General features: G+C 42.8%; 1 protein-coding gene across 1 annotated transcript; it reads left to right on the top strand.

Annotated features, from left to right (window-relative positions):
• Window positions 1-1,225: 1,225 nt before the first annotated feature.
• Window positions 1,226-17,928, top strand: bicc2 (bicaudal C homolog 2). The gene is made up of 19 exons (XM_010778432.1): window positions 1,226-1,587; window positions 2,642-2,688; window positions 3,066-3,135; window positions 3,260-3,339; window positions 3,565-3,726; window positions 3,826-3,879; window positions 4,117-4,332; window positions 5,098-5,349; window positions 5,514-5,645; window positions 5,887-6,076; window positions 6,284-6,417; window positions 6,547-6,740; window positions 12,886-12,991; window positions 13,515-13,554; window positions 15,399-15,568; window positions 16,132-16,345; window positions 16,437-16,603; window positions 17,141-17,240; window positions 17,330-17,928. Exons 1-19 carry the CDS (start codon window positions 1,305-1,307, stop codon window positions 17,458-17,460), a joined length of 2,742 nt encoding a protein of 913 aa, XP_010776734.1. The 5' UTR covers window positions 1,226-1,304; the 3' UTR covers window positions 17,461-17,928.

Raw genomic sequence — 17,928 nt, 5'->3', positions numbered from 1 at the left:
TATGGAAAACTCTGAGTGGAGCTGGAAACAGAGTCCCACTAGACCTGACTAATTGAGCAGTTTGTTTTTACCCGGGTTTTCAGTCGGTACTCAAGAACTCAAGTTTGGAAATTTAAAGCAGGAAGGGGATTTAATAAGTGCTAAGCCATTTTAGAAATCTAATTTTCTCTCTTTTTTTTTTACTCTGCAAGATTTCTCCCCTGATGCTTGGGTTCACAACCTTCTGGCTGGCTGCTTGTTCACAAATAAATAAAGGCAGTGGGTGCAAACTGGAGCTGGGTATTATCGAAGGCAGATGGGAATGAACAAAAACATTGTGCAAGTTCTCTCATTAAGCACAATTTAAAGGTATTAGTATTCTACTTCAGTACTTTCATATATAATTAGGCTACTTGGCCCTTTTATTTAGAGGTTTACATAAAATGTGTTTTTAAAGATGAACCCAAACTCAGCAGTGTTTTGGTTAATACCATGTTCCAAATGTCTATATCTATGACTATTGGCATTAGCAGTGTAATAATGTAATTTATCATAAGATAGGACGCTCAGGGGAAAAAAAATTCTGCAGAAAAGTATTTGTTCTTTTTATACTTTAAGAACATTTAAACATTTAACTTAGAAAGAGGACTTTATTTCGAATATTTTCTTTTTTTTATCCTAAGCATTGTTGCAAGCTCCCCTTCACAAAAACAGCACACACTGTTGCTGCCTCACACCCCTCCACCCTTCTCTCGACCCCTGGAATCTCAGCCCTTGTTCTTCTCATTCAGAGGAAAAGGAGGGAGGGCAGACGTGGACGGACAACTGGGTGACCCTTTTATTTTGTTAGCTGTGTGCTAGAGTGAGGATCTTTCTCAGGATGTGTTGCTATGTGTGTGTGTGGGTGAAAGGTGTGTGTATCTTGTCTTGTCATAGGCCTCTTCTTTCTATCCATCTGTGGACATTGAATTGAGGATTACAGAGGATTTGCTTAGAACAGAGTGAGCCTCAGCTGAAGTTGTAGTTTTGTTTGTCTGCCTGGAGCACCTCAGACAGAACATATATGAACCTTGTTTATACATAAGTGCAATGTAAGGCCACAGCAGCAAATCCCTACAGCCTAAAACAGCTTGAAGAGACAGAGAAAGAGGTAGATTTGTCTACTAAATTAAGTGAAGGGGGCGGGGGGTTTAAAGAAAAGACACAGGGGGGTGTTTCTTGCCCCTCTCTCCCCTTTTTTTCCCCTCTACCGGCTGGTCTCCTTGGTCACACTCATGCACGCATCCTCTCACACACACAAACACTGACGAGGGCTCAGTCCTGCTATGGCCACCACCACCACCACCACCGAGGAAAGCTCTTCGGTCCCGGCCACCATAGCACCCCAGCAGCCTGACCCGGAAACTAGCGTAGAACCCGGCTCAGCAGTGAAGCCTGAGCCCAGTGACGCCCAACCCGACAGAGAGCAGAAAGAGGATGAGGAAGAGGAGGAAGTAGGTGGAAGTTCAGCGCCGGGGCAGGAGAATGCAAGAGAGCAGAGTCCGGACCCGGAGTGGGTGGAGGAGAGGTTCAGGATCGACAGGAAGAAGCTGGAGAACATGTTGTATGGTGAGTGAGTTGAGATGTTCATATTACTGTAAATACCATGCAGACTGGCACTGATATCGACTTCACTCCTCTCCATAAGCTGCTTTCCTGATATTTATTCTGTTAGTGAAGCTCGTCATAGTAGCCTACCTGCGTTATCTCCCTGACCCTGTGTGTCTGTCAGGGCCTCCAGCTTGCTGCGTTCTTGTTGTCTCCATCAGTATAACTGCCATGCACCAAACCCCTGCTGCTGTATCACCAGGATTTATGACCCGCAATGGCTTATGCATCCAAAATACTTTTTCTGCTATTATCATTCCTGTCTGGGAAGCAGACGTAACTGCTTCCTTTAGTTATCGCTGCGTGGCAGGTTTATGACAAATGCCTCCCTTGTGTTACTGGGGAAACTGTGTGTGTGTCCTGTGCAGATAGAGGCTGATGTTTGTCTGTTTGTCCTCTCGCAGCAGACGCTTGATGGGAAAGGGAGTTCGGTACATGTGGGATTGTTTGAGCATCTCATCCATTAAGGATACAACCTGTACGACTGCACTCCAGACTCCACTCTGATAGGCTGAGCAGTGCCCCCTTTCTTAAATTTGTTTTACACATTCCTTTTTGATCTTGCAGTTGTTATTGAATGTTTTGGTTGAGTGGGAGGTCTGTACGTCAGCAAATGCCATTGATGTGATTAGCTGTCTCTAGGCTAATTTTGTGCTTACCCCCCCAACCAGCACCACCTTCCCTCTCCACCCTGCGCTGTTCTCTTCTCATTCCCCAGCTCTGGCCAGCGTAACCCATAGTGATGAGGGCGTTCCTCGAGCCAACCCCCCCCTCTGTACCCTGTAAATGTCACCGTGGAGCGATGGCCTTTTAAAATTGTTTATGTTCCCGGCAACCTCTTGTTCCTGTCGCTTGGAAAAATTCAAACAAGTCAACATTTAAGTGTTGACTCTGCACACATGCTTGATATTGAACACTGAGGCTGCCGAACAACACAACGTGACAAATCCAACTGCAGGCATTTTAAAATGTGGGTTTATGTGTTTTTCAAGTTTGTTTCTTCTTTGTTTTTCAGCTCCCAAGCATGGAGATGGGGAGACAGGAGAGATGTTTTTTGAGAGAGTAAGTAGAAATCCACAACAGGAAACATTTCGATCATGAACCGAATGAAAACCCAGCTGCCTTCCTCTGTGAAAGCCACGGATAATTATCAGTGCGGAAAGCATTGGTTAAATGTAGCTTACAAAGCAGTATAAGCAGCCACCGCTCTAATATTTGTTCCATACTCTGCATCCAGTGATTACTGGTTTTATGGAGGAGATAATTGCAGTCTTTGAAATGCAAATGAGGCTTTGTATTCTTAGTACGAAGCTGTCTGATGTGTGTCTGTATGTGTTTATGTCTGTGTGTGTGTTCTGATTGTATGTGTTGTGATTTGTGGCATACAATGAGAGCCCCATCTTTTTTTCTCACCCTTCCTATTGTCTGTGATTCAACAGGTGATGAGAGAAACTGACACTCAGGTGAAATGGCCATCCAAGCTGAAAATTGGAGCCAAGTCAAAGAAAGGTGACACATTCTTGATATTTCTGTCACTCCCTCCTGTCACAGATTCCTGTTCCCATACTATTGCACCTTGACTGTTACAAACTCACTTGTAATGAACTCTAACTGAACTCCTGTTCCCATCAAGATCCACACGTGAAGGTGGAGGGGAAGAGAGCCAATGTTTTGGAAGCCAAAAAGAAGATACTAGAAGTGCTGGAAACCAGGGTGAGGGCTTTGGTGCTTTCTATCTCAACAATGGAGATGATGATGTGCTTTTACATGTTTTCCAATTTGTTACTTCTTCCTGTTATAGCAAGTCACTTGGGAAATCTTTTTTCTAGGTTGTAAGTTGTAGGAGGCAGAGACTCTGCAGCTGCTGTTTGCATCACATCACGTTTAATCTCCATTCCAATCTGAAAAGTTATATAAAAGTGTTTAAATAAAATCCAGGTCAACAAGGTGACGCTAAAGATGGACGTGGCCTACACAGAGCACTCCCACGTGATTGGGAAAGGTGGTGGGAACATCAAAAAGGTGATGGAGGTCACATCTTGCCACATCCATTTTCCCGACTCCAACCGACACAACGGTTCAGGAGAGAAAAGCAACCAGGTAACGATCTATGTAGAGACATTAATGCAGCATTTCAATCAGTCTAAGGAATACAAACCTAATTCATTAAAATATCACATTGTTTTCAACTTTTACCAGGTGTCCATCGCTGGGCCGATAGACGGAGTGGAGGAAGCCAGGAGGAGGATCAGAGTGAGTGATCCGTGTACAGGCTGAGCAGAGACTACCCAGGATACATTTTGATTTGTCTCAAAACTCAATTTCTTCACTCCTGTCAGGGCACAGGAATCAATAACATGATTAATAGAGCAGCTGGCACAAAAATACACATACTGTATATCTGTCAGAAAGCCACAGCCATACATCTCTGTGTTTGCCTCTTGTTTTTGTGTTACCTCCTCTCCAACAAACTCTTGTTTACCATCCTAGGACCTGCAGCCATTGTCCTTGACCTTTGACCTCCCAGTCAGCCTGGTTCCCCAGGCTCTGCCAGATGCAGGTTCCCCTCTCATCCAGCAGGTGGTGCAGACCCTGGGGGTCAGCGTGAGCTTCAGGGCGATGCCACCTCATCCCCAGGCACAGCCCAGCTTCTATGAAAGCTGCTGCACCGTCTGGGGCCTGCAGGGCAACGCAGCTGCTGTCAAGGTTAGTCTCAAACCTTTTAGGGAAACATTTATTCCAGTTGACAGTTTATACACATCAGAATGCGGTGTAAGCTCAAAGCTGATGATTATTATGACCACAGGTGGGAAGTAGTGGAGTACAAATACTTTGTTACTGTACTTAAGTAAATATTTTTGGTATCAGTACTTTACTTTTTTTGAAAACTTTTTACTTTTGCTTCTTACATTTTTAACACAAATACCTGTACTTTTACTTCCTACATTTTCAAAACAGGCTCGTTACTTTAGTTTTAATCTGTGTTTGGTGGCGTGATCATTATTATTTAGAGTCATTGCGTGCCTATTGATTTGAAAACGATCCGTGTATCCATAATTTCCTGGCCTTCTCTAAAGAAGAGGGACCAATGAAAACGTTATAATTTTGCCGTTGTTCAGCATCGAAACATTCATTAGCTAACAATGACATTATCGTTCTATTAATATAAAGTGAGGTCAGTTACTCTATAAAATAGTTGATAGTTATGGGTACTTTTTACTTAAGTACATTTCAAACCCATACTTCTTTACTTTTACTTGAGTAAAGAAGTTTAATCAGTACTTTTTAAATACAAGTATCTGTACTTCTACTTCTGTAAAGGATATGTGTATTTTTGCCATCTCTAGCAAATCTCTCGATTTGTAGTGAATGAAGCCTTATTGCGATCAATTTGTTTCGGATAGATGGGATAACTAAGAGTTTTCCAATGTTTACCATCATTTCATTGATGTATTTATCATCCGCTGGCAGAAGGCGACCTGCATCCTGATGGACCTGCTGCTGGGATCAGAGGTCACAGGAGGTGTGGTGAGCAGTCAGATGGATGTCACCTCCCAGCAGCATCTCTTCCTGCTGGGGCAGAACGGATCTCACTTCCTGAGCGTCATGCACCAGACCCAGACCCAGATCATCCTCCCCGACCTGAGCGCTCCTCAGAGCCCCCCCTCTCTGCTCATCCAGGGCAACCCTGACGGAGTGTGTCTGGCTCGGCAGCAGCTCATGGTACAGTGGGGTGTGGGGGGTTTGTTCAGGTAGAATTATGCTAAATATCAATCCTGAGAGGAGGCAGGTGCAATCAATGTTTTTGATTGCTTGCATATGTCAATCTTTTTTTTGTGTTTTCTTTATCTGTTGTTATTTCACATTATTTATCTGTGCACATCTAGGACTGTCTGCCTGTGTGTTTGATGTTTGACATGCGTGAAGATGGGGAGGCAGATCCTTGTAAACTGGCTCCGATGATGCAAAGCCTGGGAGTCTTCATTAGTGTCAAGCCCAAAGTAAAACAGACCAGCAAGGTACAACTGCTTTCTTGTTAAAATCAACCCTGACCTAGAGTGAAATGTTAATCGTGTTGTTTGTTGAGTGAAATATTAATCGTGTTCTTTGTTGCCTACAAGTCTCATGTTTTAAAATTCACCTTGAATCCAGGGCTATGAAGTCAACAAGAAGCTAAAAGAAATACTCGCTGGATTTGATACAACACGTTTATTGAAATATTTCTGTATTGTGTTGAATACTAAAGCTCTGTATTATCAGTCAGTGGTGGTGAAAGGTCTGGAAAGAAACATCTCCTGTCTTTATGAGGCTCGCCGTCTGCTCCTGGGGTTGGATTCCTGTGAGATCGCCAAGGTAACCGAGTTGACCTCTGACCCCATGCTGGCCGGCAGCGGGCTGACCAGCTATTGGCTCAACATGTTGCTGCAGCAGCTTCGTCTCTCCGAGCAGGGTGAGCAGCACACACACATATATATCTGTGAAGTTGTGTGTTTCATCCAAATGTCATGAAAATAGGTTGCACTGACTTCCAAGCAAAAACATTTACAACTTATTTAAAACAGTTTTTTCCTCTTATCAAGTTGCTACAAATTGGTTTTGGGTTAAAGAAAAAGAGAACGCAAACCTCTTTAAGTACAGTTCCCCTCTTTTTGATCAGGCTCTGGGCCAGCTCCCCCTTCAGAGGTGCAGACTTTTTCCAAGACCCGCCCCTTACCTCCACCGGGTCTCACCCCTCATGCTGACGAGGGGAGGACAGGACTCAAGGGAACAGACAGCCGGCCACTGGAGAAGGTTTGTCACTTCTTTAAAACAACTTTCATTTTTAAACTATTCTGCTGTCAGTCAAAAACGAATTCTTCCTAATGTATACATCTTAATAGAAAATTAACAAAAAGAACTACATTCTCTGGTCTCCTTCAGATCCTAGAAAATGAGGACCAGTCGGGCCAATCAGATGATGATAGCGCTTACGACTTGCCAATGTCATCTGAGGGGTGTGAGGCAGTCAGCTACATGAGCAGGATGGGGCGGAGGGGCAGCCTCCAGAGTCCCGAAGCTACCAAGGTTTTCACCCAGGGCAGACGCCACTCAACAGGGCAGGCGCTAACATACAGGTGAGCATTCACTGTTAAAAAATACTTGTTAAGGTCACTTGTGAGCTCACTGTGTTGGCTAACAATGATCCCTGATGACTTACAGCCATTTTAAGAGTCACTTAGACCAACAAAATCATAACCTAAAATAAGTGGTTGACCTTGTGGGAACTAATAGGACATTAGTTACACACACACACACATACACACACACACCTGCATATGCCAGATCTATACATCTTGCTAACACAGAGAACGGAGTTAGAGAAAAGAAATCGTGTTGACCTCATCTCTATTTACTTTTCGCTGAGTCGACGTGGTTCTCTGGATCAAAAAAATGTTGCACTGCAGTTTCAAGTAGAGCAGCTCTCTTTTAATAGAATCNCACACACACACACACACACACACACACACACACACACACACACACACACACACACACACACACACAGGGTTAGGACTTGCTGAGTGCTCCAAATATAGACTTATGACTTCATCAAGGAGCGAACCCCAACCCCCCCCCCCTTGTCCTTCCCCGCTCATTCATATTGAATCGGGCAAGGAGAGAGAGGGAGATGCATTGAGGACAGCCTGAGAACACTCCTCAGATGGATGGATAGAGAACCACAGGACACTTTGCAGTGCCCTCCATGCAAGCATTTAAAAACATCTCTGTCTCACTTTCCCTGCTGCCCTTTCTCAAGCTCATTGTTTGAACTCTGTGCTCCTATTCTCCTGTTCTCTGTCACATTCTCACTTCACATCATTCAGATGTGTCTTTCTTCCGTCTGCCTCGACTAGCTTCAGTCGATTATATAACCACCAGTCTGAGGGGAAACGCAGCCAGTCATAAACTAGATAGTATCTCATCATGTCATTTCAACACCATGAGCATTCATGTGTTTCTATAACAGCCTTCGCTCTACAAATCTTTCCACACGATGCATTAACATGGCTTCAGGGATTTGCACACATGCAGGGGTGTTAACTCGATGTACCGGTTCCTCTCCAAAGGTGTTGTGTGGAGTTGAGGTCAAGGACTTTACAGATCAATCAAGTTCTTTTTTTAAGGCTATTCTTGTGATTGTTTCTGAAGAACACTAAATCAGGAGAACAAACTGGGATCGGCCAAGAGGACAGCATCATCTCACCAACACTGCTGAAGACATACCACAGCACCAGCATTAGCAGGTTTAGAAGTATTTTTAAGTGATAAATACAATTCATAAATAAAGAAATCATGACTCAACTATACAAACATGAGCCAACTCAACCAACATATATTAAATAATACAGTTAGAAATACATAGCAGCAAACTAAACTATTTTACATTTCATTCACGGACAAATGATGAGTCTCTTGTGTATCAGCTAAACCACCTACACATCTGGAAGCAGACTGATTATACAATAATGTGCTCACATCCGAAAACATGCTGTAAAGCATTCTGAGATGCTGAGCATATACAATCTAGTTTAGTTTGCATCTACTGATGAAAAAGGTAATTGGAGATGAGCAAATGTGTTATGCATGTTATCCCATACAATAATTAGCAGTGAAGATTATGCATTCTCTAACAATAAGTTTCTGTATACTCTTGTTAAAAAACATTTTATCAACCTGTTTTTTGTGCATGTCGCATTGAAACACAGTAAGGCGTTTCCAAAGCACATAAATGACTGAAGAATAGTAAGCTGTAAAATGCTCCTTAATTGATAATAAAGGATCAACCTAAACCAATAATACATCTACGGAAAGAAAGTACTCCTGGGCAGGACCCTACATACTGTATACCGTCTTCCCTCTGAATGCACTGGCTTTGAGTATAGTGCACTCTTGTGGCAGGACTAAGCTATTCTGACCTCTAAATATATTCTCGTCTCTCTCAGACACACACACACACCACCACCACCACCACCACCACCACCCACACACACACACACACACACACACTGAACATATGGAAAGAGGTTTCAGAGCATCAGATATGTTCTGAGTCACACACATTCCCAGCTAGAGTGGAATTATAATACATTCGAAATCATGGGCCTGAAACCGAACAGAAAAGTGCAGGCTTTAGATTTTAAAGTAGCGGTGGGAGGAGAGGATGAAGAGATGAGAATATGTAACACTGTGAGAGAGGGAGAGAGAGATGGAGTGAGAGAAAAAGAGATAAGAGGGAGAACTGGCCCGAACCTCCCCTCTTCACTTCACTACACGCTTTATCCATTACCGCTGAGAGAGACAGCCAGGGAGTCTCTCTATCCTCTGAGACGGAGGAGGGTGGAGGGACTCTCTTTCTCACCTTCTTTCTCTATTTCACACACACGCACACACACACACCACTAATGTTGTGGCAGTGTTGCTGTTGAGGCAAGGAGAGAAGAAGAGTGGGAGGCTGCATCCAACAACCACCCTCTGTGCGTTAATGAGACCGTGGCAGAAATTAAAAGACGACGAGAAATACTAATTAAGAGAAATGTAGAAAGAAACAGAGACAGGAGGAGCTAGATAGAAAACTAAGAGTAAAGGCAAGTGAAGCGAGATCAAAATTCATTTTAGCCAATCTCTTAACAGCTGATTACACATGTCAGAAACCTCCAACCCGCTCTGACTTGTTTAACATTTATCATCGAGAAAAGATTTCTATACCATCATCAGGGTATGTGCATGTTATCATAATGCACATACGCAAATGCGCCTCCACGCCTCATACATATTACTAACTATATGCACATATGAATATTACATCAGCACTAATGTGTCCAGATTTGTGCCGGCTTTGAGTGTTTGAAGTGGTTGCTCCACGGAAACCCTGAGGGGTCCATATCAATGAGGGCTTAGCTTGCCCCCCTATTAGCGGCTGAGCTAGCTTCAGCACACTGTCAGCTCAATAGTGGAAGTTTGAGATCGTGGGACATTGCCAGCTCACTGAAGGCCTCGAACGGAAACACGGAGCAATGAGCGTCATAAGTGAGTTTTGAATGCAGTCTGTGCAAATATGCATTAAATAATAATGAGGCTGATTTAAATTATCTGAAGATAAGGGAACACTCCTGAATCAGCTTCCAGCATGCATCAGTGTGTGTCGAGAATGGCCATAGTAGGCTAATGCACATCAATACAAAAAAGTGTCAAAAGAGAAGTTGGATAATTGTGATGTCCACCTACCTGTCGTGGTCCCGGCCCACGCCCCAGACACGGATGCTAATGATTGGCTGAGAGTGGAGCAAGCTGTGATCATCAGGGTCAACGAGCGTCAACATGCGGTCCTGAAGCACCAGCAGCATCCCTTTACCCTGTAACACCAAAAGCCAGTGAGGAAACCAGTCATTTAAAAAAAGATATCGCAGCTACACAAATTGTATTTTTTTTTTTTTTACTTTTCTCTTATCCTTTCTTTTTTATGTAACACAATATGGTTTGAATCAGGTGAGACAAACTGGACTGTATTCCTTATCTTCATTTTAAATCTCTTGAAATAAATGAGGTTTCTACCAACCCATCTCAATTGAATCCACATATAGGGCAGCACTTTCAAACTTCTTATTACATTTGGTTTTAAAAAAAAAAGAAAACAGTCCACTCACACACATGGACGTTTAAACTGCGGAGGCTGTGTGTGTCAAGGTGTTTTGCTCAGGCACAAAGTAAAAAGTGAGCTATGGCATACATAGTGTGTAATGTAAGTAACACTGACCTCCCCCCAGACGCCGGCGGAGTCCCGTATGTCTCTCCTGCAGTAGGACAGCTGTCTGATACAGTGGTGCACGGCCACACTGCTCCTGCCATCACACAGGTCCTGCTCTGCCATCTCCATCCAGCCCAGAGAGCGGACCGGAAACGACTGGAAGGAGCACCACACACAGTTGGAGGATTCAGTTGTCAATTTCATCAAAGATCTTTTAGCAGTTCTGGCTATCATATTGTCAGTATCATAACACTGATCTTTCTGATATTATTTGTGATATTTCACAACAGGGCGACATTGCTACAATAAAGTCTAACAGGGCAAGAATCAAGGTTAGTTAGACAATTAGACAGAATACAAATAATACAACAACAATAAATGATAAATCACATTATTTGAAGTCCCCTAAAATTACGTAATAATCAATACTAAGCAACGTCAGTGTCCAAGATATAAGTGCTTAGTTATTAGTTATTGTCATCATAACTGAAAAAAAACAACATGGCAGAGTCTGGAAAAATGTACAAAGGTTTAATTTAGCTCGCAGAGGTACAGTACAGCATGTACTAACAGCCACTGTAACATCACATGATGGCAGGAGAGCAAGAACTAAAAGGGGCTGATTGGGGAAGACATCAAATATGAAAGACTGTGTGTGTGTGTGTGTGTGTGTGTGTGTGTGTGTGTGTGTGTGTGTGTGTGTGTGTGTGTGTGTGTGTGTGTGTGTGTGTGTCTCTATCTATCTATATCTATCTCTCTCTCTCTCTCTCTCTCTCTCTTGTTTTTAAATCATTAAACTTTCACAAATCCTTAGATCATATCTGAATTGCCACACTTATGCCCCGTGTTTCTGGGTTCCTCTGAGAACTACATAGGCTTATACCTTATATTTTCCACTTATTCTTTTTATTAAACATCTCAGATTTGCAACATTAGTTTGTGAGAAAACGTAAATGGTACTTTTCTTTTGGAATCTGTCATGCAAAATGCACTTTTGTACGTCTTTTATACATGAATATGTGTCCCCGGTGTTCCAGGGAACTCACCAAGTGTCAGAAAACACAACCCTCTCTATTTTCCTCCATACCCAAATCTCTTAAAAAGGGGCTGCAACGGATCTGATACAGACTGATCCAGATTTGAACACTTCTGTGACGTCACAGAAGNCGTCGTCTTTATGACGGCAGAGTCTTGTAAACTACGATAATGATTAATACCTAGATAATTTTCTCTCGACGACGATGACTTTTGACGTCAACTGTTGTAAAAACACTAGGTCTCTTGGTGCAGCTGAGTCGCTTTTCATTTATCTCTACTCCAGTTGTGCTAAAGGAAAAGAGAAATGAGGAGAGACCAATCGTTCTACATATCTAGACCCGTATACGTCCACACACACACATACACACACACACAAACACACACACACACGCACTATTGATTACAGGTAATCAAAAGGGGGGGTGTTCCAGTTGGGAATAAAATCCAATACTAAAACAACCAGATTTCACCTGAGAATTTTACCGACATTCAGTAGTCCCTAGTAACAATCGGTTGTGTCACTCGAAGTGTTCACTGGAAAATTTTGTTCATAAAAAATTGTCACTTACGAAGGGACCATACATCGCGGACGGGAACAACTCACCGCAGACGGGACCCACTTTTGGAACCATCGAAGCCCTGAGACCTCCGACGGGGAGGCGGGGTAGGACGAGTACATCGACTGACGAGTGTGGGGAGTCTACTGTACCGTTAAGCATTCGCGATAGTAGTAAGACTAACCGAGGCTGACCAGATAAAAGATCCTAGACTTCCTCTGTCTCTTACATTCAAGAAAAACAATTAAAAGTAACTTCTACAATATGTAATCCTTCTTAAGCAAAACTGACCTGTCGATCTTATCAAATTTTTCTTTCAACAAAATTTCTTCACCTGTTTGGAAGAGGGTCACCAGGCCGACAGACAAGGGAAACTCAGGACAGGAGGGGAGGCAGTCGACTCCACTCTGGGCACCTCATTCGCAGATTTTCAGAGCTGGAGACTTACCCCTCACCGGGTCTCGGACTAGTTTTTCTCCCTTGACATGAATTTTCCAACACGCAAGAGAAAAAGAATTGGTTTTGGTGTTAAACATCGTTGAACTATTCTCTTTTTTGACAAAATTATTCAACATTTACAAAAACGAACCTTCAGGTCACGTTGGATAAAAGTACTGTAAACCTACTTTGGTGTGGAAGTGTATATATACACACACACGACGAGTGGGACGAGCCTCTTCTGCTTCGACGACGTCGTTGTACAACTCGGTTAGTGCTGATAAGTTCTCAAATGTTGGACATACAGTATAGCCATACCAGTCTAAACTAACCTTGACTCTCCTTATGTGTGTGTGTGTGTGTGTGTGTGTGTGTGTGTGTGTGTGTGTGTGTGTGTGTGTGTGTGTGTGTGTGTGTGTGTGTGTGTCCTGAATGTGCCAGATTGCTAAGCGCAGAGATAGAAGGAGGGAGGAGTGAGCGGAGGAACAGCCTGAGGAGAGATATGACACACGCTCAGGATTTTCGCACTGAGTCATACACGGCTGAGGTTAGAAAAAAATGGAGTTGGACAGGTCCTTCTTTTGCCAGTTTCTACATGAAATGATGAACTGCTCCTATGGTCAACCTTATTTTGCTACAAATTAATCTTATTGGAAAGAAAATTAGGCAATTTTGAATCAATGAAAATCTTTGTTGTTTTAGAGATAATGAAAAGAGTGTATGCCAGTAAGAGAAACACGATTTAACGCCTTAATCTCCTGAACATGTCTGTAATGCCTGATAGATTAAAACCAGCTGTAACATTTGATTTGTGATGATATGTAACCTATTAATTTGCACATCCCTGGCCATGGTGCACATTTGATCTTAGAATCGATGTTTGTGTTTGTTTGCTTCCCTTCGCATTTGTCATCCCTCACCTTCAAAGGTTACTGAGCGGAGGATTAACAGGTTTACTGCCGCAGCAGCAGAAAGTGTCCGGTGCCCCTGCCTGTGCTCAGTGAACAGATAAACAAATATTCAATTTCATGCATTATTTACCCACTCCATTTCCTGTTTGTGCTTTGTAGGATTATGACTATGAGAGGAAGAAACTGCTGGCAAACAGAGGTTAGTGCTCCTGAATGTTTAATATGTCTTCCTGTCTTAGTGTGCTTTCAAGAGCTCTGCACAGACTTAGGCTGCGACAACTAGGGCACTGCTAAGCAAGCATTTATACTCTTTATTGATCTATAGTTGCTGTATGCTGCAGATAAATATATTAAAAACACATTTGGCCCAACATGCTTACTGTATAGTTATCTTTGGCTTGATGAAAAGCCTCCTATATATAACCAATCTGTTGCTTTTGGAGGTAAACTGGGCACAGAATGGAGAAGCACTTTATCTCAGTTCCTCAAACAAAACAAAATGAAGAGGGCTGTTTAATTTGCTGTATTTATGCCTACTTTTTAGTCATATAATTGAGAAAACAGGATTTAATGTTTAATATGATTATACAGGATGAAGTAGCTTATTTATTTTATTCAAGTGCGTTATGGAGGCAACACATTAATATCCCGAGCAGAGGCAGGCTCTGATGGAGGCAACTCATTTCAGAGCCGCTCGCTGCCAACACAACTGATGAAGGAGACCTGTTCATGGGATGCACTGTGCCAGCGTTATAATAGAGGAGCACTGGCACTGCTACTAGATTCACACGGGTTAGATACACTATGCTGACAACACACACACACTTGCATGCAGACACAGCTGTGTGTGTGCCCACACACACACACACACACACACACACACACACACACACACACACACACACACACACACACACACACACACACACACACACACACACACACACACACACAGAAAAGAGAACCTCATCCATCATGCAGAATGAGAGATACTGGGAAGATCAGTAGCCAAATGGTACTAAATTCCCTCAGAGTTGCTTTATAGGATTATGAATTAGCAGTTTGAATGGGCCATCTGCCTCACAGTCATTAAGACACCCATATGCCAGTATATGAATGGGATAGTTACTCACACAAACACACACACACACATACCACACGTGTGATAACCCACCAGTAATAATCCTATTGATATTGCACTTTGCAGTTTATTATCACACATTGACACATGGATCTGTTCAACTGTCAGAAGAGGCCCAGGGTCACTTGTTGGTCGTTTAAGAGTGTGTATCTGTCTCAGCGAAATTAGGTTTGATTAGGTATGCCACATGCTGGCAAGGAGAGGCACTGTGTGATTCATTATTCACCACCTGAGCCAAGCTTGTCCAACTTACACTATCGGAGGAGACATGAAAAACCTGCAATGCATTTTTAAAATAGGCAGACTAAAGTCAAGTACAGTTTTTATGAAAGTATCTGCTCATTTCAATATTTAACCTTAAAGCTGCTAGAACCTATATTAACAATGTATCAAGTGAGGAAGTATGTGCAATGTAAAAGTAGACACTCATAGTGACAAACCTAAACATTATGACCACTCCACTGTAGTTTCCTTCAACGAAAAGCATTTCCGTGTTTTAAAAAAAATATTCTGTTAGTTCCTTCTCAACACACATAATCAGTGTTGTTTCTGGTTGCAGCTGTTTCTAGTAAAAGCCTTAGTGAACCCACTTTTTGCAACCTATCCATCACCAGTCATCAGACAGACAAGGTTGAGACCAGCTGATAAACTCAGTGGAACATGTAACACTTTATGAGCCACATATTTCTCTCAGGAGTTGGCAGGGAGCAACACATTTGAAAGAAAACTTGATTTAAAAGTCGCTAGAAATACAACTTAAAACGACTCTTAGTTTCCGCTGTGGAAAAATCAATATGACGGTGTTGCATTTTTCGCTTGTACCATCTGCCCTAAAGTGGCAAAAAAATAATGCTGGTTTTAAGTCTGTATCCTTCTCTGTGTGTTTGACTGTGTTGTGTCAGCCATGCTGAGAAAGCCTGTGGTCACAGAAGTCCAAAAGCCGACAGACACCTGGAGCGGCCTCGGCTTCTCCAAGTCCATGCCAGCAGAGGCGATCAAAGAGCTCCGCAACATCAGCCGCCGCAGCTACAAACCCTACCTGAGCAGCAGCATCAGCCAGCAACAGGCACAAGTAAGTGTCTGCTTTAAACAACTGAAACAAGATGGATTTTAAGACTTGCTCATTTGTTTGTTCAATTACCTTGGGTTTGATACCATCGCTTCAGTCAACACAGCCACCTCTTAGCAACCTGTTTACCTGAGCTGTTTCTCTCTTCTCAAGCCTCCTGAATGGCTGCATACTTACTGCTCTATAGCCAGTGGTATAGACCCACTCTCACTTAAGTTAATAAGAGCAAATAGGTTCAATTTTCTCCTGAGACCCAGGCAGCTGGGAGGAAGCGTTTGCTTTGCTCACTGCATGATAATGTCCAGTCAGACAGTGCTATTATCACAGGTCAGCACACAGGGGCAGATCTCTTGTTAAATATTTGGATCTATGGCTGTGTGTCCACTGAAACCCTCTCACACAAGAGGATGTGATCACTTGAAACTGTTTGACTTATGACCTGTATCACTGACAAAGAGAAGAGAGACAAAGGGAGGGGATGGGGACAGTAGTGCAAGGTGCTGCTGTGAAATATTTGAAACTGCTTTATATTTAATGCCGTTACAATTTCTCTTTGTCACCTATAGCCATGGGCTGCTCAGATGGGGAAGGTGTTCAACCGGAGCAACTGTGAGAACTGGAGGGACAGACATGGATCCACATCTTCATTCCTGCCTGTGTCTTCCTCCTCCTCTTCTTTATCCTCCTCCCCCTCCTCACCCCCATCTACTTTCACTTCCTCCTCATCCTCCTTCCCTGCATTTGTATCCTCAATGAATAGAAGCAGAAATGACAAACCCTGTAAGTCCTAAGTGTGTTTAAGTTCAACAAAACAGTATGTCACCTTTCTCCCTGCCATTTTTAACCTCTTTCTCTGACCTTTAATGTCCAGCGGAGAGCTTCCCGAGCAACAGCAGCTACTTTGAAGGTGTGTGCTCGTCGAGGAGGGCGTCGACCTGCAGCCAGCGGAGCCCCTCCCCACAGATGATAGATGACCTGCCGGAGCTGCTCAGCCAACTTGGACTAATCAAATACATCGATGTGTTTGAACAACAAGAGGTAAACACATTCATTTATATATAAATAAACGTTATTAGTGAGGGAAAATACATCTTCATTATCACTAACACGCTGTGTGGGAGAACTGGGTCAAGAGCTTTAAACATACAGATATAAACATATACATATAATATAATTAATATATAAACAAACCACTGTGTCCTACAAAATTATGTTTCAATGCAACTAAACAGCCTTCACGATAAGATGTTAAGGGAAGTATATTCTTTCCGGATTACACTCGCGTCTAAACATGTGATTAATTAAAATAGATTAACCTTGATTTTACACGGGACATTAACAACGGTTTTAGATTCAGCCACCCTTCCAGCTATAGCTTTGCCACCTGGAATATGATTTTAAGCAATTGTGTTACATCAAAAAAATAAAATCCAGGGAAAAACAAGTGCAGTTTGGTTTTATGGGAACATACTGTACATGAAGGAATCCAAGCCAAAACAGCCACACACACTTAAACGAAAAGTGCATCATGAATGAGCGCTAACTGTAACACCACTGCTATCTGTCCTCATCCAGATTGACTACCTGACCTTCCTCACTCTGTCGGATGAAGATCTGAAGGAAGTGGGCATCTCCACCTTTGGAGCGAGACGCAAGATGTTATTGGCAATCTCAGGTGAGAACCGGACGTCCTAGCTTGGATTCAGAGCTGCTTCTCCATCTGTCCTCCTGTGAAACTATTACGTTATTTCTCTTCCTGTCCAGACCTGACAAAAAGCAAGAGGAGGCTCTCAGACACACCTGCTGTGAAGCCTGGATACCTGGAGGGCGGGGCCAGCGGTCGCTTACCGCCAATTATTGATCTAGAAGTGGCTGCTCAGAGTAATCACTGGTGAGAGGAGACCCCCACCAGCACTGAGCTCCATCCGACTGACGTGGAGAAATTCAGCCTCTAAGAAATTAAACAGTGATGCTGTTGCCAGTGCAGAGTTAGTCACCATAACTGGATAAGCCTATATTTGCCTGAAGAGCAGCAAACATTATGTAAACATTTTTGACTTCTGTGCCTTTAATCTACAGCCATACCCCAAAGTGTTTTATACGAAATTTAGACAAGGATGTCTTCCCTTCCAAACCTCTGATTCTACAAGAAACAAAATGTAAGAAACACAAATAAGACCATGTTCATCATGTGTGTTCCTTTCATCCTCAGAAAGTGCCTTTATTATGCAAACTGTAACCCCATGCTTTGGCCATGTGTTTGAGTCCATGTTAACCACTACACTTATGCAATTGTAAATATATATTTTCAAAAAAAAGGACATTGTATAATGATAGTGATAATAAATACATGTTGCTCTCAA

The sequence above is a fragment of the Notothenia coriiceps genome, unplaced genomic scaffold, assembly GCF_000735185.1.
Source record: "Notothenia coriiceps isolate Sejong01 unplaced genomic scaffold, NC01 NC01_scaffold00019001, whole genome shotgun sequence".
NCBI lineage: Eukaryota > Metazoa > Chordata > Actinopteri > Perciformes > Nototheniidae > Notothenia > Notothenia coriiceps.
This window is presented reverse-complemented; position numbering and strand designations above follow the sequence as displayed.